Genomic DNA, 24,198 nt, shown 5'->3' with positions numbered 1-24,198 from the left:
CATGTAACCATGGGTATTCCCACTGCTGTGTGTTTATCTCGTGACTATTGGGCTCATGTATAACCGCGGATGGTCAGGAAGGTGGTTTCTGTGTGTTTATCTCGTGACTATTGGGCACATGTATAACCACGGATGGTCAGGAAGGTGATTTCTGCTTAAATGTATAATTCTGATGAACAGAAATACTAGGATATTTTTCATGATTCAGACTGACATAAGAAAGTAACAGTATTCTCAGTCACAAAAACAGCTAACTTTAGACTTCAGAACAAATTCAAAGCAATCTGGTTGCCCCTGGATACAGGAGGTCATTTCCCCAGGTCAGGCTTTAGGCAATGCGGCAGACATCACCCCAGCAGCAATGACCTTTCTGCACTTACCTCCTACCACTCTGGGCCCAGCTAACAAGCTGCCATTGTTAAGTCTTGAATTCCAGTGTCATCCTCTGTCTGGAACCCTTGCCACCTTAGACCCACGTTACGTTACTCACTGGACGGTCAATGTGACCGCCTCAGCCTGGGAAAAGCTGTATGTCTTATCTTGTGTTGCGAGAATGGGTTGGGCCTGAAAACGCAACATAATTGTCCAGAGGTTGGCTGTGAGAGGAGTGGGGTGCAGAGCTATGCAGAGGGCTGCTATGGAAAGAGCTGGGCAGAGAGGTGAGTGTGTGTGCGTGTGTGTGAGTGTGTCTAAGTATGTATGTGAGTGTGTGTGTGTGTGTGTGTGTGTGGAGAGTGTGAGAGAGAGAGCAAGCTGTGTGGAAGAGCTGCTGCTGCGTGGAGGAGCTGTGCCTAGGAGCCACGTAGAGGGCCGTATGGTGAGAGAGCTGTGGAAATGAGGTACACAGTTGTGGCTGTGTGGAGATTTGTGGCTGTGTGGAGGAGGAGGGAGCTCTAGCTGCAGAGAAAAGAGATGCAGAAGAGAAATGTGTGTCAAAGAAAAATGTGTAGCCACCATGTGGAAATGGATGTAACTGTGTGTGAGATGTATGGCATGCAGGAGAGAGATGTATGTAAAGAGAGACATGTAGCTGTATGTAAAGAATGTAGCTGCATGGAGACAGAAAATCTCAGACAGGATTGTTTAAGATTTTTGTTTGTTTGTTAAGTCAAAGAGAAAGTTTCCATCAGAAAGTGTGCTTCTGTATTTTCTCCTCAGAGAGAAAAGTCTAGCCCTTGCTGCCTTCATGGAGTTTTTTGCTACCCCGGTGCTGATTGGAGATTGCCCTCCCCACCCCAGTTATCAACAGAGTTTTAAGAGAAAATCAACAGGGTAAGAAAACTGCAACCCATTCAGCTGGGAGGAGGGGTGGCCATGCCTTTTGTGAGCAGCCACATGAGGCAAAGAGAAGTGGAATTCAGGGAATGAGAACGTCTTGAGCACCAGGGAGGGCAGGCACCGGCTCTGGAAAAGACAGAAGAAAACTGAAAAGGTACAGTTTCCTGAGATTAATTCAGAAGAGAGGCCAGGATCCGCTGAGCTATCGCAAGGCTCAGTAAGCCACTAAGTGGTTCATTTTGGAATACATATCTTCAATTAAAGGGGCAGATTAGTTATCAGTACTAAAACCTACCATCTCAGGGGCTGGAGAGATGGCTCAGAAATTAAGGGTCTTGTTTCTCTTGCAGAGGACCAGGTTTGGTTCCCAGCACCCATTTGGTAGTTTAACAACCACCTGTAACTCCAGTTCTAGGAGGAACTGACCTCCTAGAACTAGTACCTAGTATGTGGGTACTGCACAGACAATGCACATACATGCATGTGGGCAAACACTCCTACATATAAAATAAATAAATCTAAAACAAAAAAAAAATTCTGCCCTCTCTCCTGGTGGTTGTGGCTTTACAAATCACACCTGTTTTACAGGCCTGTGTAGCCAAAGTGGCAGAACAGTTTCTCAGTCACGCAAGAACCACTGGCCTAGAGCATCCTTTGGGTGCCCGAGTGCCGTCATCAGTCACAGTCCCCCAGCTTGAAGAAAACCAGGCTCCACCACTGTGCCTATTCACTGTGAATCAGTCTTTATTCTGCACGTGTGGCGCATCAACAAGTCAACACAGCAGACAGCGTTACATACTGCAGGTTAGCGTCACGGCATTATGCAACTTCACACAGTTCGTGTTAGCTTGTTCTGTTTTTTTTTTCTTTTTAATTTGACACTTTTATTTTGAGTTTTATTTTTACAAGAGAAGACACAAGGTAAAGAAAGACAACCTGTTTGGAGAGGGATTGTGGTGAGGGTAATGTCACTGTCATGACCAGTACTGAAAGTCTTCCATATCCCTCCCCTGGGTAGGTCACCCTGGTCCCATACAGCAATTCTCTCTAGCACAGCAGATTGCGGCTGTGCACTGCTGAGAACGCAAAGAAGGAAGAACTCACAAGGGAGCTGTTGATAATGGGAATAATTCTCATAGTCCCAAAGAGTCAAGAAATCTACATAGGACTGGCTGCTGGGAAATCGGGAGTGACCTTTCCCTAACCTATTCCTAACCACAAGTGCCTTGTGCAAAAAAGCTAAGATGTGACTCTCTTGTCTGTCTCTCAACTGACAGGAAGAGGCAGTCTGCCTCCGCCCACATCAGTGAGCTCTGTGAAGAACAGATGTGAAAGCCAAAGTCAACTAAGAAGCTTTCGGACACGCTGGATCAGGCCTGAGGTAGGAGGAGGGATCCTGCGCGGAGGCAGCCCCGAGCCTGGGGAAGTTTCAGCTCCCTCCACCCCCACCCCACTGCTCAGTAGACCCAGAGGTTGCCAGGGGTTGAGCTGCGGGGAGATGGGGAAGGGAGGAGGGGTGAGGCTGTTCCCGACTTCTCAGGAGGAGCTACAGAGGCACACACAGCAGGTCGGAGACTGGACTCCACCTGTCACTTAGCGTTGCTTCAAGGAAGGAGATAAAGCTGCTGAGCGACTTCTGATCTTTACACATTAAGGCGACGAAGAGGAACCATTTCGACTTTTTTCCCTAATGGGGCTTAGAATGCTCCCGCCAGGTTTTCGTTAAACTATGTCAAAATGCCTTTTTAGAAAACAAAAAGTATTGTCTCCTACGTATGATACAATATTTACATTCCATGGGTTAAAGGGCGGAGACTGTAGTGGTGTGACCCCAGCTGATGGCTGGACACTGAGTCAGATCACGGGATACAATGGTGGAGAGGGACAAGGGCAGAATGGGTTTCCCTGCCTATACAGGGCCGTCCGCGTTGCCAAGAATCCCGCAGGGGAAAAGCAAAACAGACAAACAAACAAAACAAAAAAATGAAAGGATGAGTATGTGTGTGTGGGGGAAGAGTGGATTCAAATCTACAAGCACTAAGGGACACCAAAGGCAGTGTCACCACCCTCGCCATGGAAACCAAGCTGGTCATTCCACCTGTTCTCAGAAGCAAGCTGGAGAGTGATGGTCCTATAGGGAAGGGGGCACTTCAGTCACAGACAAGCTTTCAGGCCCTGGATCAAGCTGTGTCTTACTTGGCTCAGGCTCACCTTTCACTCCTGAGTCCCATGCGAGACTTGAGCTCCAGGAGCCCGCCCAGGCTCTGCACTGTCCTGCCCAGGGGCAGAAAGACGGAGGACTTCACCGTGGGGTGTGACTCTCTGCTGAGGAGAGCGTGGGCCCTGAAGGCATCCACATTATCTCACTATTCAGCCCCACTCAGCTTTCTTAAGAACCATTACTGTAAACCTCAGGGAGCAAATCCTGAGGATGCTGATGGAAAAGCAACTTCCATCAGCATCGACAGCATAAGGGGATGCCAGAGCTTCTGCAGGGATTTTATCTCCTTCCCTGTCCCCTGACCTGCACGTAGCATTCGGGATCAGCTGGTGTTCAATGGTACTTCCCTTGGGCTGAAGCTGAAGTCTCCAAAGCTTCCAGAGAAATCAGCAAGTCCTAAGTCCGGTTCCGCCTCCCAATCCCGCCATGCTGTTGCTAGTCACTGGCGGCCTGCTGCTCCTTTATGGTAAGTGGCTAACACAGACACCCCATTCTCAATTACTCTTTCTCCTGCAAACCCCACTTGTTCCTCTGCTTACTCCAGACTCTGGACTTGAAACTCGGCCAAAGAGTAGAGACCTGAGAGGTGATAGAAAAAAGGATGGAATGATGGGAACACGGGGTTTTACAAGAGTAGACTTTTCTTCTGCTATGATGGGAAACGGGAATAACCCAGAGAAGCCTGATAGGAGGAGGCCAATTTCAGGAGATCAGCAAATACAGTTCGGCACAAAACACAATTTTCATGGATTAAAATCTGCAACTTGATATCGGTTAGGCTAATTTCTTGTTTGTATTAGACATGCAAGTATAAGGTTACATTGTTATATATAGACTGTGGGGTCTTTCCTTCTCTCCCCCCATTTTAAAAACAAAAGATCGTCTAGTGCCTTGCAAAGAAGAGAACACTTCTCACGCTAAGAACCGACCTGCAGTGGTGTGCAGTAAGATGCTCTTTGTGTGGTTTGTTTTGTAAGAAATTTTCTTCTACGACTAAAATGAGGTTTTGAGTCAGCTTCTCTGTTATCTCTCCCCGCCGTGTGCCTCCCCAGCCTGGCCCCAGGGTCGGAGGCAAGAAGGAGCTAGTACTCGCTCAGACTGTGCCACTTGGCTATGGGCTTGCGGGGACTCTCACAGACCTCTCTCCAGTGCTCTGCACCACTGGCTGTGACACTGTGTGCCCCCAGGATCAGCCTCCCCACCACCTCGTTCTTAGTAGTGCGATCGAAGTCAATGACAAGGAACTCAATGCTGACATCAGGCAGGAGGTCGGTGGGGATGTCATAGATGAAGGACTCATTGAAGACTGGGTTCAAAGTGCACTTCTTGACGTGGGTTTTCTTCTTGGCAATGCGTTTTCTGCCGTAGTAGACGTTCACCTTGACATAAGGATCTGGGGCCCCCAAAGAGAAGAAAAAGAGACAGGCCTATGACACAGTCCTCTGCTGTATGTCTAGAATCTAAGTCGCAGTCTTGACCCTTTCGGTGTCCCGTCTGATATTTACGTAATGATTCATAACAGCAGCAAGGTCACAGTTATGAAGTAGCCATGGAATACTTGCATGGCTGGGATCACCGTAACATGAGGACCCACTGGTTTAGAGGGAGGAGATTCTGTCCGTATCTTTGCTGACCATCAGGGCATCAGTGGCTGCACCTGACACGCATATACGTGAGTCTAGCTGCTTCAGTCGGGGCTGGGGAAACCAAGCAGGTGTGGAGTAGACCACGCACAGGTCTGAAGGAATCAGGAAGATCGTCCGGGGGGATGGGGACAGATACCGGCAGTCTTTTTCAACAATCTCACCGCATGCATGGGATTTAGAGTACCCTTGTTGGCTCACCCCAAGCACCACGGTGGCTGGGGAAGTCTACTGGCCTAGTCATGGGGAGGAAAAGTAGACAGAAGACTGGGTGGGCCCTGAAAGAGGGCAGGGGTCTGGACATGTTGGGATATGTCAGGGCCACAGTTGGATGGGAGTAGGGTTGGTTCAGACAGAGAAATGGGTTGAAGTAAATAGCTGCTACCTGAGAGACCGGTGATATCCATCTTCGGCAGGTGTCTGGCTTTGAGGACCACCACTGTCATCCTCTGTGCCACGGGCTGGTATGACAGAGACACCTGGAGTTCCCCTCTGCTAATGCACTTCTGCAAGGGAGAGACCTCAGGTGAGAAGCCTGGTGGGGGAGCAGGGACTACACAGATCTACAGGGGAGAGACCTCAGGTGAGAAGCCTGGTGGGGAGCAGGGGCTACACAGATCTGCAGGGGAGAGACCTCAGGTGAGAAGCCTGGTGGGGAGCAGGGACTACACAGATCTACAGGGGAGAGACCTCAGGTGAGAAGCCTCGTGGGGAGCAGGGACTACACAGATCTGCAGGGGAGAAGGAAGAGCCAGTAGGTGGATGTGCTGAGGGGCACGGAAGGGTGTGTATTCAGACCAGGTACAGAAGCATGGGAAGTCAGCCTGACTTCTGAAAGCTACGCTGGCTGATGCAAATGTTGACTCCTGTGCCTTCTTTCTTTCTGTTGGTGGTCCTGGGAACTGAATTTAGGGCCTCCTGCATACTACGCTGATATTCTACCCCTAGCTGGGCCTTTAGTCTCAGCACTGCCGAAGTTGATGCAGGAGTTTGAGGCTGCCCTTTTCAGCCAGGGCTGCATAGTGAAATCCTGTCTCAGAAAGAAAGAAAATAAGAGAAAGAAAAAAAAGAAAAGAAAAAAAAAGTGTTGACCAGGTGATAGTGACACAGAGTTAGGTGAATCTCAGAGTTCAAGGTCATCCTGGTCTACAGAGCAAGTCTCAGAGCATCCAGGGCTACACAGAGAAACCCGGTATTGACAGAAAGAAAGGCAGGCAGGCAGGCAGGCAGGTGCTCCACTGAGCTTCACCCAGGACACACACAACTCACTCACTCTCGTTTATTCTCTCTGCCACCACAGCATCTCTTATACCCAGACTGCTTCAAACTCATTATTCGTAGGCTTGGGTTTACTGCCCACAATAGATGTATACTGCCACACCTGGCTCTTTTTTCCTTTTTAAGATTTATTTATGTATTATGTATACAGCATTCCTTCCACGTATGCCTGAAGGCCAGAAGAGGGCACCAGACCTCATTACAGATGGTTGTGAGCCACCATGTGGCTGCTGGAAATTGAACTCAGGTCCTTTGGAAGAGCAGTCAGTGCTCTTAAACTTTGAGTCATTGCTTCAGGCCTCCCCCCCACCCCGTTTTTTTGAGACAGGGTTTCTCTGTGTAGCCCTGGCTGGCCTGAAATTCACTCTGTAGACCAGGCTGGGTTCCAACTCACAGAGATCTGCCTGTCTCTGTCTCCTGAGTGCTGGGAATAAAGGTGTGACTACTACCGCCCAACTAGTTTACTATTTTTTCTTTGTTTTTAATTCCATTTGTCTACTCATGTGTGTGTGTGTTTGTGTGTCTGTGTGTGTGTGCGTGCGCATTTGCATGTCGTGATGCACATGTAGAAGTCAGAGGACAGGTTTGTAGTCTTCTTTTTTCCTAGTTTTGCAGCATTAGTGTAGACCACCTGGTTTGGAGGCAAGCTCCTTCACCACCGAAACATCATCATGCCTTTTTTTCCTTTCTTTTTAGTCTTTGTTTCGTTTGCTTCTTTTCAAGACAGGGTTTCTCGCCAGGTGGTGGTGGCACAGGCCTTTATTCCCAGCACTACAGAGCTAGTTCCAGGAAGACAGGGTTTCTTTGTGTAGCCTTGGCTGTTCTGGAACTCTCTCTGTAGACCAGGCTGGCCTTTTTCACAGAGATCCACCTCTTTAGTACTGGAATTAAAGGCGTGGCCACCACTGCCCAGCTTGCTGGTCCTCGTTCTAAAGCAGTGGTTCTTGCCCTTCCTAACACTATAATCTTTTAATACAGTTCTGCATATTGTGGTGACCCCAACCATAAAATTATTTCATTGCTACTTCATAATTTTGCTGTTATGAATCATAATGTAAATATCCAAAATGTGAGGATATCTGATATTTAAACCCCAAAGGGGTCACGAACCACAGATTGAGAACCACTGTTCTAAATGGAGAAGTAGTTCTGGGGATTTAATTTGGGGCCTTGGCATTCTTGGCAAGCTACAGCTTCCATTCAGCTTTTGGAAAAGAAAAAGAAAGTAACCCCTCTGGGAAATACCTTCTGACACAGTCAGCTGTAGGTGTCTTCATTAGCTTCAGTTCATTAGAATGAAATGAGGGGCTGGAGAGAGGGCTCAGTGGTCATGAGGACTGCTGCTCCTGCAGATGACAGTTTGACTCCCAGCATGCACGTGGTGGCTCCCGCCATCCATAACCCCAGGGAACCTGACATCATCTTTCACTTCTGACTTCCACGGGCACGAGGCATACATACGGTGCACACACAGGCAGAACATTCAAACACAAATGTGTGTGTATGTGTGTTTTTTTATTAGAAATCATTAGACCAGGAACTGGAGAGTTAGCTTGGAGGTTAAGAGCACTGGTTGCTTTAGCAGAGGACCTGGGTTCAATTTTCAGTACCCAAAAGGAGGCTTGTTGTGGATATCACTTTAACTATGTGAAGGTGTGTTACATTTGTTTAAGCTGCATTTGTTTAATTTTGTAAAGATGGGTTGCTGTTTCACCTTGCCTGCCTAAGGCACCTGACAGGTCTAATAAAAAGCTGAGTAGTGGTGGTGCACACCTTTAATCCCAGCACACAAGGAGGTAGAGGTAGGCCAATCTCTGTAGTTCAAGGTCAGCCTGGTCCAAGTTCCAGGACAGGGTCCAAAGTTACGGAGAAACCCTAAACTGAATGCCTAACAGCTAGGGAGGAGAGGGATAGGTAGGGGCTGGCTGGCAGAGAGAATAAATAAAAGGAGGATTCTAGGCTTGAGAGAGAGAAAGAATGAAGGAGAAAGAGAGGGACATGCCCAGGGCCAGAAGCCAGGCAGGCACCTGTCAGCCAGACATGGAATAGGACATACAGAATGAAATAAAGGTAAAAGCCCTGAAGCAAAGTGTAGATAATGAGAAACTGGTTAGATTAAGTTATAAGAGCCAGCGGGAAAAGCGTAAGATAAAGCTGAGCGTTCATAACTAATATTAAGTCTCCTTGTCATGATTTGGAAGTGGCCCAAAAGAAAGCCTGGTCTACATTTGGTGTTCCAATGTTGGGTCTGAATTTCTATATATGGCCTGAGAAAGCTGGGGGAAAAAAAGATACGGCTCCTTTAAGAGGCTCTGCCGTTGGCAGGGCAGTGATGGTGCACACCTTTAATTGCTAGTACTCGGGAAGCAGAAGCAGGCAGATCTCTGTGAGTTGAAGTTTCAGCCTGATCTACAGACTAGTTTCAGGACAACTAAGGCTGTTACACAGAGAAACCCTGTCTCAAAAAGTGTCCGCTCCCCCTCCCCCCAAAAAAGAGGTGCTGACTAGACAGCACATTAAGTAGAAACAACAAGCTAAGTAAGAATGCCTGCCATAGCGCAGGCACCAGCTCCCAAGAGTTGGGCAGTTGAATGCAACTCTCAGTTAAACATTTAAACAGGCTTAAGGCTCAGTTCTAACAGACCCAAGCAGGGCAGAGCCATCCGCCAGTGCAAAGTCACTTAACAGTTTAAGGTATGGCTCATGAGGCCAGGAAAGGCTAGAGACAAGGAGTAAAGACAGGTCCAGATCAGAAAAAGCCTCTGCACAGGTTACAGTGTGCATAAAAGTGTGCAGGGGATAGATAGTCAAAGGAAAAAATAAATAGTTTAAAAATAATAAATTCTTTAAAGAGAGAGTAAGATAGTATAAAAGAAAAAAGCGGGCTGGAGAGATGGCTCAGAGGTTAAGAGCATTGCCTGCTCTTCCCAAGGTCTTGAGTTCAATTCCCAGCAACCACATGGTGGCTCACAACCATCTGTAAGGGGATCTGGTGCCCTCTTCTGGCGTGCGGGCATACACATAGAAAGAACATTGTATACTTAATAAATAAATAAATATATATTTAAAAAAAAAGAAAAGAAAAGAAAAAAGCACATGTAAAGATGGGAAACACACAGGGACTCTGTATGCAGCTGTGTTGAGTTTTTTTTATGACAGCCGCTGGGAGACATGGGGTTGTAACAGGGATTGCTGAATTACCGGCCCAGATACTCCAGGGATGCCTTCATTTCAAAATGGAATTCAGAGAATGTATTGTGTTGGGGTGGGGGGCTATGCTTTTTTCCACACGAAATGAAAAGCTGTGGATTCTTTTAAGGTTAATAGAGATCAGGCTTGATTGGAAGAGACCTCCTGGAAATCCTGCCTACAGACAAAAGAAGCCAAGAAAAACCAAAACACAGATCACATATATGCTGATCTCTCTGCTTGGGAACAATTCTGAGACTGGACAACAAATGTTACAACTAGTTTTCTTTTCCAAGAATTTGACCATTAATCTCAGTTTTCTCAGGGTCCCCTGAGATACAGTGCAAGAGTGTAGGCGAACGTTCACACACAAAAGAAAGATAAATAACTCTTAAATGAAAGTAGAATGAGTTCCTGGTCATACTATATAGTTCATGGTTCACTAGATAGTTACTTCACTCCTGTATGGACAGATCCAGAAGGCTTTGGGCTGTGAGGAACTGTCAGTAACTGTCATTTTAGCACTTGGGAAGCTGAAGCAGGAAGACTGGAATTTGAAGTCAGCCTGGGCTACACAGCAAGATCCTGTCTCAAAACCAACCAATCAAGGTGGGTGTGATGGTGCCTCCCTGCCATCTTGAATCTAGGATAAAGTAGGACAATCTGTTGTGTGCTCATACCCTCAGATGGGCTGGAGAGATGGGGCAGTGGCTAAGCATGTGCACTGTTCTTTCAGAAGACCTGAGTTTGGTGCCCAGGACTCATGTCAGGTGGCTCATGATCACCTGGAACTCTGATTCCAGGGGAACTGATACCCTCTTCTGGTCTCCTTGGCACACACACAGAGGTATACACACATAAATAAAACAACATTGCCAAGTGGTAGTAGCACACACCTTTAATCCCAGCACTCGGGAGGCAGAGGCAGGAGGATCTCTGTGAGTTCCAAAACAGCCAGGACTATGTAGAGACAACCCTGTTTTAAAAAAAAAAAATCAAAGACAATAAACCTTTTCTTAGAGATGGAGAGACGGCTCGTTACTCAAGAGCACTTGCTGTTCTTGCAGAGGACCTGGTTTCCATTCTCAGCATCACATGGCTGCTCACCACTGCCTTTAACTCCAGTTCCAGGGATCGGTGTCCTCTTTTACTTCCATACTCACACAGTTCACATACATACATACATACATACATACATACAGGCACATACACTCATACACACAAAGTAAATACTAAAAAAAGAGTAAATAATGCTTTTGTAGAGGATCTGAGTTTGTTATCCTGAACCCAAATCAGGTGGATGCAACCACATATGTTCCAATACCACACTGACACACACACACCCAATGAAAAATAAAATGTTCCAGGACAGGTCCCAAAGCTATGCAGAGAAACCATGCTTCGGGGTCTTGTCCTCAGTGGGCTAATGACAGTCACCTGGCTTAGGAGCTGTTTCTGCTGAAGTCGCCATTTTGGGGGGTGGTTTGAGACAGGATTTCTCTGTAGTTTCAGTGCCTGTCCTGGAACTAGCTCTTGTAGACCAGACTGGCCTTGAACTCACAGAGATCTGCCTGCCTCTGCCTCCTGAGTGCTGGGATTAAAGGCGTGCGCCACCACCGGTGGCCCAGCTTGAAGTCGCCATCTTGTAACCGCCCTTGCCTTATGATGGAACTGAAGAACTTTTAGGGCTTGAATGTGGAGAAAGCATAAAGGTGGGCTAAAAGAATCACATACCAAGGTTGGGCATGTAACTCATTTGGTAGAGGGTTTGCTTAGCATTCACAGAGTCCTGTGTTTGATGCTTGGCATTATATAAAACTGGACATGGTAGAGCACACCTATAATCCCAGCACTTGAAGGGAAGAGACAGGAAGGCACAAAACTCAAGGTCAAAGTCAATCCTTCTCCAGGGTCTAGCGATAAGCATAGTTCTCATGACACATCAAGGATACTTTTCTTTGCAACAGGCAGAGACCACCACAGACAATTATAACTAATCAAAATGCAGAGTCCACAGTCCAATCCCAACTGATAAAGGTTCAACACAACTCCTGCACCTAAGGCTCAGGGATCCTTCTGGAAGAACGGGCAGAAAGATTGTCAGGGTCAGAGGACAGTTCTAGGAGACAGAATCTCACAGCAGACTTCCTGATCTCTGAAGTCTCACCAACAAAACTACCTAAATGTGAGCTGAATAAGGTTCACACAATAATCCCACTGTCTAACAGGTGCTAGAGTCAGGGAGTTCAAGGTCTTCCTGTGTTAGCTAAGAGCCTGGCTCTAAACTCCAAATACTAGGCTGGAGAGACAGCTCAGTGGAATAAAACACTTACTGTTCTTATAGAAGACCTGGGTTTGGTCCCCAGCAGCCCCCATGTTGGCTCACAACCTCTGTAACTCCAGTTCTAGGGAATCCACGACTGTCTTTCACCTCCCAGGGCACCAGATACACATGGAGGCAAAACACTCATACACATTTTAAAAAATGTAAAAGGATACTTTCCTATTTAAAACACACACATACACACCAAAAAATCAAACAAATAAAGAGGATTATGGCTTAGACCAAGCACCTGCCTGTAACCATGCTACTACAAAGCCTTAAGAGGGAAGATGGCAAATTTGAACCTAGATCTGGTAGCCTGGGGGAGACCCTTTCTTAAACCAAACCCAAAAGCCCTGAAAGCAATCCATAAGTTTCTTCCTTAAAGCTGTTCCCCAGATAATCTGTTCTTGCGGAGTCACCCGAAATCAAAATCTCTGTGCCCCATCCCTAGTTCTTCGGGAAAACAGAAAACTTCTAGTTTTCTCCCCTAAATCATTCCCAGACAATCCCTTTCCTCCTGACCTCCTCTGTCACCTCTGGCAGGACGCCCACCTCCATTCAGCAGCCTTTGTGCTCCCCAGGCCTGCAGCCACAACACTACCTAAATGCCATTCCACTCTGCAGGGATAGCCGCTTCATACTGCTCCCTCGGCCCCTCCTCTTTCCTTTCTATCCAATTCTCAATTCAAGTGGCCCTATCAATGGCTCTTTTGAGGGCTGGGATCTAGGCTGTGTCCCAGTCCCAGACCTAAGGAGGTAAAGACCCTGTTGTGGAGCAAGCAAATGGGGAGCTGTGGAGGGAAGGTTCAGCTGTGTCTGAGAGAGAGCCTCCAACTGTGGCACAGGGGACCAGGACCAAGATCCTACAGGACATGTTCAGAAAGCAAACCTGGGTGAGGACAGCACCACTTCCCTGTAACTACTTGAACGCCGCCTTCAGAGTAATTTTTGGCCTGCATCTGTGCTGCGGGGGGGGGGGGGGCCTCTGTGCCCTCAATAACCCTTTCGCGGGACCAGACATCTGCAGGGCCAATACCACTCTAAATCACAACCATGAGAAAATGCAAGAAACAAAACCTGAACATTCCACTGCCTCCGCCTCTCCACAGGAAGCAGCTCTCTTTGTGTTTCTGGAGTATTGACACACTTTTTCTTTCTCCCTTTAGTCCAATAGCTAGACTGGATGACCTTGGAGGTCCCATGTAAATCTGGGATTTTAAGGACCCTCTCATTCCCATGCCACGGCCCCAGGTAAGCAACATGATCCAAGGAACATTAGAGGCCATCTCAGACTCTCACGGACTCTGCGGCCACCTCTCTCCCACCTCCCCTAGCCTGCAGCTTTTGCTCCCTCCTCTCCTGTTCCAGGCTCATGAGAAAGGGAGTTCACTTATGTTTATTAAGTAAAATATAAGAAAACAAAGCAGATCCTTAAAAAATTTATTTTCAAGGGCTGGAGAGACAGCTCAGCATTTAAGAACACTTGGCTACTCTTCTAGACAACCTGGATTTGATTCCCAGAACCTGCATGGCAGCTCAGACGATCTGTACAGATCCAGTTCCAGGGAATTCAGTGCCCTTTTCTGGCCTCCGTGGGTATGAGGCACACAAGTTGTGTACAAATATACATGTAGGCAAAACACCCATACACATAAATTGAAAATAAACTTGGGGCTGGAGAGATGGCTCAGCGGTTAAGGGCACTGACTGCTCTTCTAGAGGTCCTGAGTTCACCATCCACATGACAGCTCACAACTGTCTGTAAAATCAAGACCTTACACCCTTACACAGACATCTATGCAGGCAAAATACCAATGCACATAAAATAAATAAATTAAAAAAATTTACAAAATTAATTCCATAGGCCAGGCATAGTGGCACATACCTTTAATCCCACCACTTGGCAGACAGAGGCAGGTGGATCTCTATGAATTCAAAACCAACCTGGTCTACATAGCTCAGGTCAGCCAGAGCTATACAGTGAGACCCTGTAAGGAAACAAACAAAACAAAACAAAGCAACAACAAACAAACAAACAAAAAACAATCACCACCAAGTCTGGGGCTTGGAATATGAGCTCAGAAGAGTGCATACCTAGATTCTACCCAGAACCGCATCACCACCAAGTCTGGGGCTGGAGTGTGAGCTCAGAAGAGTGCATACCTAGATTCCACCCAGAACCGCATCACCACCAAGTCTGGGGCTTGGAGTGTGAGCTCAGAAGAGTGCATACCTAGATTCCACCCAGAACCGCATCACCACAGACACCACCAACCTCTGTGTGGAGTACTTGTGCAGCGAGTACTCCGACTAGGCCAGTCTCGGCCCTCCTACCAAGCAATCTCTGAAGGAAGATAATTTGGTTAGGAGCTGTAAGAGGATGCCCTGGGCTGGGGATGTAGTTCAGTGTGTGTCAGACCCTGCGTTAGATCCCCAACACATTCCCCTAAGCCCCTAAACAATAAATGGTACCTTTTAGAGATGAACTGGGAAATGAAATGTCTAGTGATTCTTGCTGAAGCCTATGAGGGACACACACGAAGGGCAGGCGCTTTGTCGTAGGAAGATCAGGAGCAGGCATTTGGGGGCTGTTCTGCTGGGGATCCTGGGAATGACTGAGGAGTGTTGCGTATGGCATGGATGAAATCAGACAGAATCCCAGGTGCTGATCAGAGATATGGGCTCAGGAAGTGTGGGAGTCTGGCAAACTCAGGGGTCCTGTCTGGACCTCTCCTACTGAGATGTATTGCTCAGGATCCTAGCCCTGGCTTCATCCTCATGAAAGGAGTTAATAAAGTGGGAAGAAACTTGGCTCTCCCCAAGAGCTCCGGGCAGTTTAGCAAATGCCATTGTCTGTGCGCTCTGCCCAGTGCCCTGGATTTGCGGCTGTTTTGTTTCCAGCCTGAATCAGTTCCTTTTCTTGCCAGTCTCTTCCCAGCTGTAAGTCGGCACAGAGCCAGCCCCTCTCACAGGGCTGGACCGTGAGCCCATGAGTGGACTGGAAGAGTGGTGGGCAGCGCTGGGAACAAGGCAGAGAGTGGAGATGGACTCTGGAGCCTCTAGAAATGGGAGTCAGACCACCTGAAGAAAGCAGGTGGTGAGAAGACAGAGGGGAACAAAGGATTTGTTCCCTCCCTTCCCTTCCTGTTACTTCCTCCTTTCTTTTTGAGACAGGATATTATGTATTTCAGGCTGTGCTGATTTTGAGCCTCTGGTCCTCCTGCTCCTACCTCCTAAATGCTGGAACTATAGGTAGAATCCTCCATGTTTCAATCAAAGGTTCTGTGCCCGATGGACAAGCGCTCTACCAACTCAGTCACATCCACAGCCCCTTGTGTGTGCTTCCCCCACTCACACACACACACCAGGGAAAGTTCTGTGCGGCCTGTGCTGACTCCTAATCCTCCTGCTCTCACCTACCAAAGCTGGGTTTACAGGCCTCTGCCATGTTGCCCAGTCAGATTGGCTGGTACAGGATCCTAGCACTTGGTCAGCAAAAATGGGAGGATTATTGTAAATTCAAAGGCAGCCCAGTCTACATAGTGAGATCCAGGACATAGGGGGTAAATAGTAAGACCCCGGTCATGAAACAAAACAATGAAACCAGTGCTGGAGACACAGCTCGGTTGGTAGAGTGCTTACCTCGCATGCACAAACCCAGAACCACAGAGAGGGGAGCGATAGTGCACACCTGTAACCCCAGCACTTGAGAAACGGAGAAAGAGGAATAACAAGTTCAAGGTCCTATTCAGCTTCATCAGATTCTGCGTAAAAATTAAAAATTAAAGCCCCCTCCTTTTTTTTCTCCTTTGCCTGGGGAGTGAAGCTAGGGCCTCTCCCATACTAGACAAGTCCACTTTCACTGAGCAACATGCCCTGTGTTTCTGTTCAGCCTCAAGGGTGCAAACAAGCAGAGCTAAAGATGTCTTTTCGTCCAATAGGGTGAGGACTCCTAAGGGTGACAATACGCTGGGCACGTTACCTGTGTCATCATCATAACCTAGCAAGGAAGGCAATGTTGTCAGCTGAGGAGTGCAGACTGAGAGGAGTCAGGTACCCATCATACCCCTGGAAAGATGCGGAGCCAGGCAGCCAGTTCCAGAACCTCAGTGCACACACTCAGTACTGCTCTGCTTCCTACCTGCGGAAGAAGTGAGTGAGCCACCAGGACGGGTGGCTGTATGTGCTCTGTACTTCTGAAATTAATTCCAGAGCAATGTTCCTGAGTGGGGACAGAGGGAGAAAAGGCAGTGTGGAAGGCCTTATTCTCCTCCTAACACAAACAAGGGAAAGGAGTAAGAAAGGAAAAGTCTCTGTGATAAACGTCAGGGCCTGGAAACTGTGTAGTATATTAAACTGCATTTACAGCATGCTTATAAAAAGACATTCGCTGGGCGGTGGTGATGCACGCCTTTAATTGTAGCACTCAGGAGGGAGATGTAGGTGGACCTCTGAGTTCAAGGCCAACTTGGTGTACAGAGCAAGTTCTGGGACAGGCTCCAAAGCTACAACAGAGAAACCCTATCTTGAAAGACCATACACACAAAAATAAATAAAATAAAATAAATTTAAAAAGACATAAACAGGGGCTGAAGAGATGACTCAGTGGTTAAGAGCGCCTATTGTTCTTGCAGAGAACCAGCAACCACATTAGGCAGTTCACAACTACCTAAAACTCCAGCTCCAAGGAACTCAACAACCTCTGATCTCCTCAGGCACACACACACACACACACACACACACACACACCGACAACAATAATAAAAATATCTCTGAAAGAAACACTCAGGGAGCACTGAGATGATTATTAAGCAGGTCAGTGTGCTTGCCACCAAGCCTGTGGAGTGGAAGGGAAGAATTGATTCCGGAAGGTTGTTCTCTGACCTCCACACACGTGCTGTGACACACATGTACATGTGTGTTCCCCCAGACATATACAAATAAATAATACATAAATTCAATAAAAAGACAAATACAGAACAAAAATAAAACACACACACAGCACATTGTTGGACATGGTAGTGCACACCTATAATCTCAGCGGCAGGAAGACCAGGAGCTGAAGAGCATTCTTGGTCACACATCAAGTTCAAGGTCAGGATGGTCTACATGAGACCCTGTCTCAAAACAAAACCCCACAAATAAATTAAATAAAATAAGACAAAAGTTGGTGGTTCACGCCTTTAATCCCAGTATATGGGAGGCAGAGGCAGGCAGATCTCTGTGAGGTTGAGGCCAGTTTATTGGTGGGTTTTGAGACATTTGAGACAGCCAGGGATATATAGAGACCCCTTCTCAAGGAAAAAAAAGACATATTTATGATATTTATACCCACTGAGGAGAGAAAGCTGAGGTTTCAGATTTCCAGGAGTAGGAGTGCATGCTCCCTCAAGGGAGATGACAGGTTTAGAGCACTCGGGCAGCCCCTTCACTGGATACGTGGTGCAGGGGCTGGGGCTGTGGCACCAGCCTGAGCAAGCTGAATGCAACACCAAGATACCAACCATTAAGTGAAATTTTAGAAACAACTTGCCTTTTTGACTTCTAGAATTTGACTGTGAGAGGAACACATCTCCCAGGTCTTCTGTTTCACTTTGCTGCTGCTTACCTCTGAGAGCTAAGAGCTCAGTACCTTCTCTGTCACCGTCTTTGCTACCAGCGCTCCCTTGACCCTCCCACCTACCATTCCTCCCCAGCACACTCTTCCTCCTCACCTGGATGTTCCTCTTGATGATGTCTCTGATCAGCTGAACCTTGCCTGTGCTGGGGTCCACACCAGCCAGTGGCACCATGACCTCCCCGATGACATCATCCCGAGAGAAGCGATCAAAGCTGAGCACAAGGAAGTGTAGCACCAGATCCTGTAGCTGGCTATATGGGATGCCGTAGAAGGTGAAGGTCTCATCAAATACAGGGTCCAGAGTCTTGCGAAGCACACGGGTCTTCACTCGATGCCGCTTGTCAGGAAGGATGGTCATCTTGATGTAGGGATCAGAGCCCTGGGTCTGGTCATCCATCACTGGCAGCCCATGGGCCTCTTGGATTGTTACCACCAGAGCTTTTTTGGGAAAGTTATAGTCCACCGAGAAGGTAAGGGATCCTAGCATCACATCTTCCTCTGGTGATGATGGGGAGGTAGCTTTGCTCTCACCAGGGGTCAGGCTTGTCATGGGGCTCCTCAGTTCTTCCCCGCAGTCTATTTTGATGGGTAACTGGTCTATACAAGATGCAGAGCTAGGCCCTCTGGGGTCCTTTTCTTGGCCCAGCAGGCCAGACTCTGCCGCATTTACTAACAGGTTCCCTCGTCCACTCTCCCTCCCGGGACCATCTTTGTCTCTCCGAACTTTGATGATTTTCTTCTTGTTGCTGAGGGTCTCTGGGTAGATGCTAATGCCTTTCAGCATGTGAATAAATTTGTATGGCGGGGTCTTGTGCTTCTTCTCCACCTGCTGGTGGCAGCATGTCCACACAAAGACAGTCACGGAAACACATACCACCAGTACAGAGGCCCCGATGAGGCCTGCCGCCACTGGTGACACATCTGAAGGCAGAGAGTAGAGGTGTGTCAAACCAAGTCTCCTGCTCCTGACAAGAGAGTGCCCCTTGGGAGCTGAACTACCCTCAATCCAGCCTCTGCAGTGGGAGCCTTCTCGGCTCACTGCCCAGGAGGTGACCCGTACTCTTGCCTTCCTGCTAAAGTCAGGGAACAGATTTGCTTAGCTGCTGTTGTTGCTCTTGTTTGAGACAGGGTTTCTCTGTATAAGCCTGGCTGTCCTGCAACTTTCCATGTAGACCAGGCTGGCCTCGATCTCACAGAGCTCTGCCTGCCTCTGCTTCCCGAGTGCTGGGATTGGGATTAAGGGCGTGCGCGCGCCACCACTGCCCGGGTGATTATTCTTATAGCACTTGCAGATTTGATTGGTCAGTTTTATTTGTGCTTCCCAGAAAGCTGTGCCCTGGGTGTTTGAAGGTTGCTTTTTGTGTAGGAATTTGTTACACAGGGCATGAGCTGTGTGTTTGGTTTTAGGAGACTGATCCAGTACACCCAATACAGACAGTCAACAACGGGGCTGTCTTGCTAACTGAATGAGAGTTGTGTGGAAAAGGGTACGGTATTGAGTTTAGTTGGTCTTGGGAAGGTGAGCAGGAGTTGTCAGAGTGGGTGCAAAGCTAAAAGAGTATTGAGCCAGGCTGGAGAGATGGTTCAGTGATTGAGAACACTCACTGCTCTTCCAAAGGTCCTGAGTTCAATTCCCAGCACCACATGGCAGCTTACAACTGTCTGATACCTTCTTCTGAGGTACAGATATACATGCAGAAAAGAACTAATATACATAAAATATGTGAATTAATAAATTAATAAAAAAAGAGTATTGAGTCATGCCAGCAAACACTCGGGAGTCTGAGGCTAGGAGGCTATTGCAAGTTGAGAACTAGCCTGACTCTAATGTCTCATCTAGCAAGCTTCAAGTCAGTCTAGATTACCCCAAAACTCTACCTTAGCTGGGCGGTGGTGGCGCACACCTTTAATCCCAGCACTTGGGAAGCAGAGGCAGGCAGATCTCTGTGAGTCTGAGCCCAGCCTGGTCTACAAGAGCTACTTCCAGGACAGGCTCCAAAGCTACAGAGAAACCCTGTCTCGAAAACAAAAACAAAAACAAAAACAAAAGAAAAAAACACAAAACAAAAAACAAACAAGCAAACAGAAAAACTCTACCTTAAAAAAGAATGCTGGTGGGATAGCTCAGTAAGTAAAGGTGCTTGCCATCAGAGGTCCAGTGGCCTGAATTCATCCGCAGAAATCACATGGTGGAAGACAACTGACCCCTCCGGCAAGCCCTCTGACCTGTATATACTTAGCATGTGTGTGTCCCACCCAACAGAATGAATAAATAAATGTCAAAAATAGAAGAAAGAAAGAGGGAAAGAAAAGAGCTCTAGGTCTGCAAACGGTATACTTCTTAACTTGATATCAAGTTTCTGTTATATGCTGGAGTCTCATTTATTTTCTTAGCATTTTAAATAGGAAGAAAATGTCAAATGCATTTTCTTTCCTTTCCCTTTCCTACTCCTTTCTTCCTTCCTTCCTTGCTTCTTTCCTTCCCTTCTTCCCCTCCCCTCCCTCCTCCTCTTCCTCCTCCTCCTCTCCTCCTCCTCCTCCTCCTCCCCTCCTCTTCCTCCTCCTCCTTCTCCTCCTCCTCCTCCCCTCCTCCTCCTCCTCCTTCTCCTCCTCCTCCTCCTTCTCCTCCTTCTTCAATAGGCTCTCACTGTATAGTCCTGACTGTCCCAGAATTTGCTTTGTACTCCAGGCTGCCCCTGAACTCTGAAATCTGGCTGCCACCACTGAGAGTTGGAATTAAAGGAATTTGATACCACATACAGTTCAAATGTAATTTTCTCTTAAACCCTTTCTTGCCATGTAGCCAATCCAGAGCACCCAGCACATGAGCCAGTCTACAGCAAAGTGTTTTCCTAGCACTGATAACCTTGGGTCAGACTGTGGTGGTGGTCACCTTAATCCCAGTACTCTGGGAGCAGAGGCAGGTAGATCTATGTGAGCTCAAGGCCAGCCTGGTCTACAGGGCGAGTTCCTAGCCTTTAATCACAGTAGATTAACTGGGAGGCAGAGAAGGGGAATCTTAGTGAGTTTTAGGCTAGCCTTCTCTAAAGAGAATCCCAGAACATCTAGAGCTACATCGAGAGAGAGAGAGAGAGAGAGAGAGAGAGAGAGAGAGAGAGAAAAGAAAAACTAAAAAACAAAACAAACATGAAAAAACTTAAATAATTAAAAAACCACAACCTTTCCCATCCTCTATACTAACTCTTAATAACCCAGTCTGTCTTCAGGACCGTACCACTATCTGGTCTCTCACACCCTGTGCGTGTGTGAAAGAGCATACAAAGAGGACACGACGGTGCAAGACTTTAATCCCAGACATTGGGAGGCAGAGGCAAAAGGATGTGCGTGAGTTTCAAGCTAGCCGGGTCTACAGAGTGAGTTAGGACAGCCAGAGCTTCACAGAAAGACTAATCACAATCCTGCAACCCCCTCTCACAAAGGAGACTTCCAACTACTTTTTAAAAGCCGATTTAAGCAGGTTATTGGTGGCACCTGCCTTTAATCCCAGCACTTGGGAGGCAAAGGCAGGCAGATCTCAAGGCCAGCCTGGTCTACAAGAGCTAGTTCCAGAACAGGCCCCAAAGCTAAAGAGAAACCTTGTCTCAAAATAAATAAAGAAACACACAAATAAATAGATGAAATAAAAACCGACTTAAGCCCACGCTCACATGAATAGGAAAAATGGCAGAGATATTTAAAAACACCTAGGTAACCACAGTAAAGCCAAATGGCTTGGAACTGGAGTTGTGAGCTGCCTTGTGGGTGCTGGGAGTTGAATGAGGGTCCTCTGAATGAACAGCCACTGCTCCTAACTGCTGAGTCATTTCTCCAGCTCCCTTTCTTTCTTTTCTTTTCTTTTTTTGAAAAAAGGGTCTCACCCTGTTCTCTGACTGTCCTAGAAGTTGCTGTGTAGACCAGGTTAGCCTTGGATTCAGAAGGATCTGCCTGCCTCTGCCTCCCCAGTCTGTCATTATGCCTGGTCTCTGAAATTTTTTCTAACTGAACATTTCATGGCTTAGTGAAAGTTGGGAACCAATAAGAAATGAAGAGTTTTCATTTTAAATAATATAGGTGGGGGCTGCAGATGGCTCAGCAGCTAACAGCATGGACTGTCCTATTCCAGAGGACCCGATTCAATTCTGAGCACCCATTCTTCCTGTGGGCTACTCCTTCAGTCTCAGACCTGGTTACTCACACTTCTCTTCCAAAGCATAGCCTTTCACTGTCACTAAGACCGGTGTCATACAGCAGAATCAGAATGAACTACGGCAGCAGCCAGACATTGCTTCAAACCCTGACTCGTTCGTTGATTTGGACCTTAATCTAAGCTTCATTCTCCTGGTCTGGTGAGTGCATATAATACTACCTATGCTGGAAGATACGCTAAGACTAAGGAAAACACAGTATAGAAAAGTTTGACTACCCCCACCCCATTTCCACTAAATCGCCCGTAAAGAAAGCACAGGTTGGGCTCTGTTTCGCCTACTTTCCCAGGAGTCTGGAGCTGCACTGAGAAAGGAATCTGCTGGAAAGAAAATCCTGGGTTTCTCATGGGATCACAAAACAGGTTTCAGTTTGGGAAACTCAGGACTCAGGATGCAGACAGAGGGCAAGCAGAACTACAGTCCAGCCTTGGGGTCAAATGGGAGCAGGCACTGAGGGCATGAAGATCCGTTGTGTGGATGCTTTCTCTGATCTCATGTCTCACTATGTTGAGAGAATACAGAACATTGGGTTCTGTTCTAGTCCTTAAAACTCTTACTTGCGAGAAAAGCCATTTTTTTCTTTTTATTAAAGCTGGTTTGTGTCTCCACCCTAAATTCTGGAACCTAATGCTCACACCGGATTGTCTGAGGGATATACTCTCTCTTGAATTGGGGGGTGGGGTGGGAGGAATATACTCTCTTAAGGAATGTGTGAAGATTCTAGACTTGGGGCTACTCTCACTTGACAACCCCAATCACAGGGCAGTTTTATTTTACTAATTCATGTGGTCAGGAAGCATGGCATGAGAAGTTCGCTCTCCTCAGTCATTATGGAGGAGTTGCCCAAAAGAAAACGACTTGGCCAAGGCTCTCTTGCTTCTTTCCCTCCTCTTTTCCATTGCACTTTCTGCCCTAGGGAGTGCAAAACTGTTCTTGGAGCCCAGAGGGCTAGGTCGCCAACTAGCGCTCTGAGAGATGACGTAATGCTTTCTGTGGTACACAAAGCGGCCTCCCCCAGGCTGGGCCTCTCTCGCCCCTCCCCCAAGACAGGAGTGCCGCCCCCGCCAGCACCAGCACGGGTGAGTCCCCCTTTTTTGAAAAGCCAGACCAGGGAAACAGGGAACAAAGGCCCCGGAAGAAGCGCCTAGGCACTGCCAGGAGGCTCAGAAATAGACATCACGTCATCTCTCCACCCGGCGGCGCCAAGCGCCATTTGGTAACACCGGGAAGGACCTCACCATTACATTGCAGAACGAAGCTTGCAGGGCTAGCATTTTACCCCAGCCCTAGCAACCCTCTGACCGGCTTAAGGAGTGGCTTCCTTTCTGATCCCCACCCCCGCACCCTTCTTTCCCCGGAGGCCTCCGCCTCCCTTGGCTGCCAGTCACACAGCCCATAGTCTCTGTGCTGCCATCTTGACGCCCCATCCCCCTTGCCACTTCCCTCTCCTGCAGCCATCAGAAGTAGAAGGGGGAGGAAGGGGCACCGCCCTGCGTGCCCCCAAGGGGGAGGGCTCGGCCTACCCCACCTCTCTTCCTCCAGAAGGAGGGGTTCACATCCTCCGCATGCCAGCCATTTATCACCACAGGCGGTGCTGACAGTGCACCACGGAGGGCTTACGGTCAAGGTTTTAGCATCCTGGACTCGCCTACCCTCGGAAGCACTCTGGCCTTGCCAGCCCCTGCAGCCCGCAGATGAAATCCAGGCGCTGTTCACAGCCTTCTACTCACTCATCACCTGAGGCCCAATTCTAGCGGGGCCGGCAATGAAAGAATCCCATCTGCACTTCACTCCCTGCCCATTCCTCAGCTATCTGGCTTTGCGCCGGCCTGATGGCTTCGAAATTTAGTTTGTCAGATCCTACTTACCAAAGCTGGGGCGTATATTTGTGATCTCAGCCATGTTGTGATCAGAGGCTGTTGATAGCAACACTTTTGCAGAGGTCAGACAACTTTGGGAATCTCGGTCGGTACCGAGGCCGCGGCTGTAGACCTCCAGATCAGGGGAGGGGATGGTGTCTGGTGACTGCCCCTGCGACAGTCCGATCCCAGGTTGCTGGGTGCGCTTTCCTCTTAGATGCTCCAGGGATGCTCTGAGCTAAGGATGCAGGTGCAGCCAGACTGGTCCTGATGCGAGATAGGCTCCGCCTCTCTCCGAAGGGCCCTCGGCAGAAGACTCCGCCTCTGCCCGAAAGGTTCCGGAGGAGACTCTTCGAGAGGAGACCCCTCCCACTGCCGAGTTTTCCCGAGAATGAGGCTCCGCCCATTCACACAGGCTGTGGGAGCTGGCGAAGAATTTCAAAGCCCAGTAGGAAGTGTAGGTGTTGTGCTAGTTCACTGGCAGATTCCTGTGACTGTGGCACTCGAGTGGGCGAGGCAGGAGAGTCAAGAACAGGCTCGGCTAGGTCTCCACGCTCTGAAGAGAGGAAGATAGTCGCT

At 48.0% G+C, this 24,198-nt stretch overlaps 2 protein-coding genes across 3 annotated transcripts in view; one reads left to right on the top strand and one right to left on the bottom strand.

Annotated features, from left to right (window-relative positions):
* Positions 1 to 2,004: 2,004 nt before the first annotated feature.
* Positions 2,005 to 23,927, bottom strand: Syt11 (synaptotagmin 11). 2 transcript variants are annotated; one of them, XM_048454981.3, is made up of 4 exons: positions 23,629 to 23,927; positions 17,650 to 18,476; positions 5,528 to 5,648; positions 2,005 to 4,892 (listed from the first exon to the last, which is right to left on the bottom strand). In XM_048454981.3, exons 1-4 carry the CDS (start codon positions 23,660 to 23,662, stop codon positions 4,582 to 4,584), a joined length of 1,293 nt encoding a protein of 430 aa, XP_048310938.2. In that variant the 5' UTR covers positions 23,663 to 23,927; the 3' UTR covers positions 2,005 to 4,581. The 2 variants fall into 2 exon arrangements, with proteins under 2 accessions (XP_048310938.2, XP_048310930.2); XM_048454973.3 differs by having other exon boundaries at positions 5,525 to 5,648; positions 23,629 to 23,923.
* Gon4l (gon-4 like) overlaps positions 22,791 to 24,198 on the top strand; it is a 61,094-nt gene continuing 59,686 nt past the window's right edge. The window contains exon 1 of the mRNA XM_048454898.3: positions 22,791 to 22,839. The gene's annotated coding sequence lies outside the window, so the exon portion shown is untranslated. The remainder of the gene's footprint in view (positions 22,840 to 24,198) is intronic.

The sequence above is a fragment of the Myodes glareolus genome, chromosome 17, assembly GCF_982192425.1.
Source record: "Myodes glareolus chromosome 17, mMyoGla1.1, whole genome shotgun sequence".
In the NCBI taxonomy this organism is placed as follows: Eukaryota; Metazoa; Chordata; class Mammalia; order Rodentia; family Cricetidae; genus Myodes; species Myodes glareolus.
Note: the sequence above shows the minus strand (reverse complement) of the source record. Positions and strands in the feature narration are given on the sequence as shown.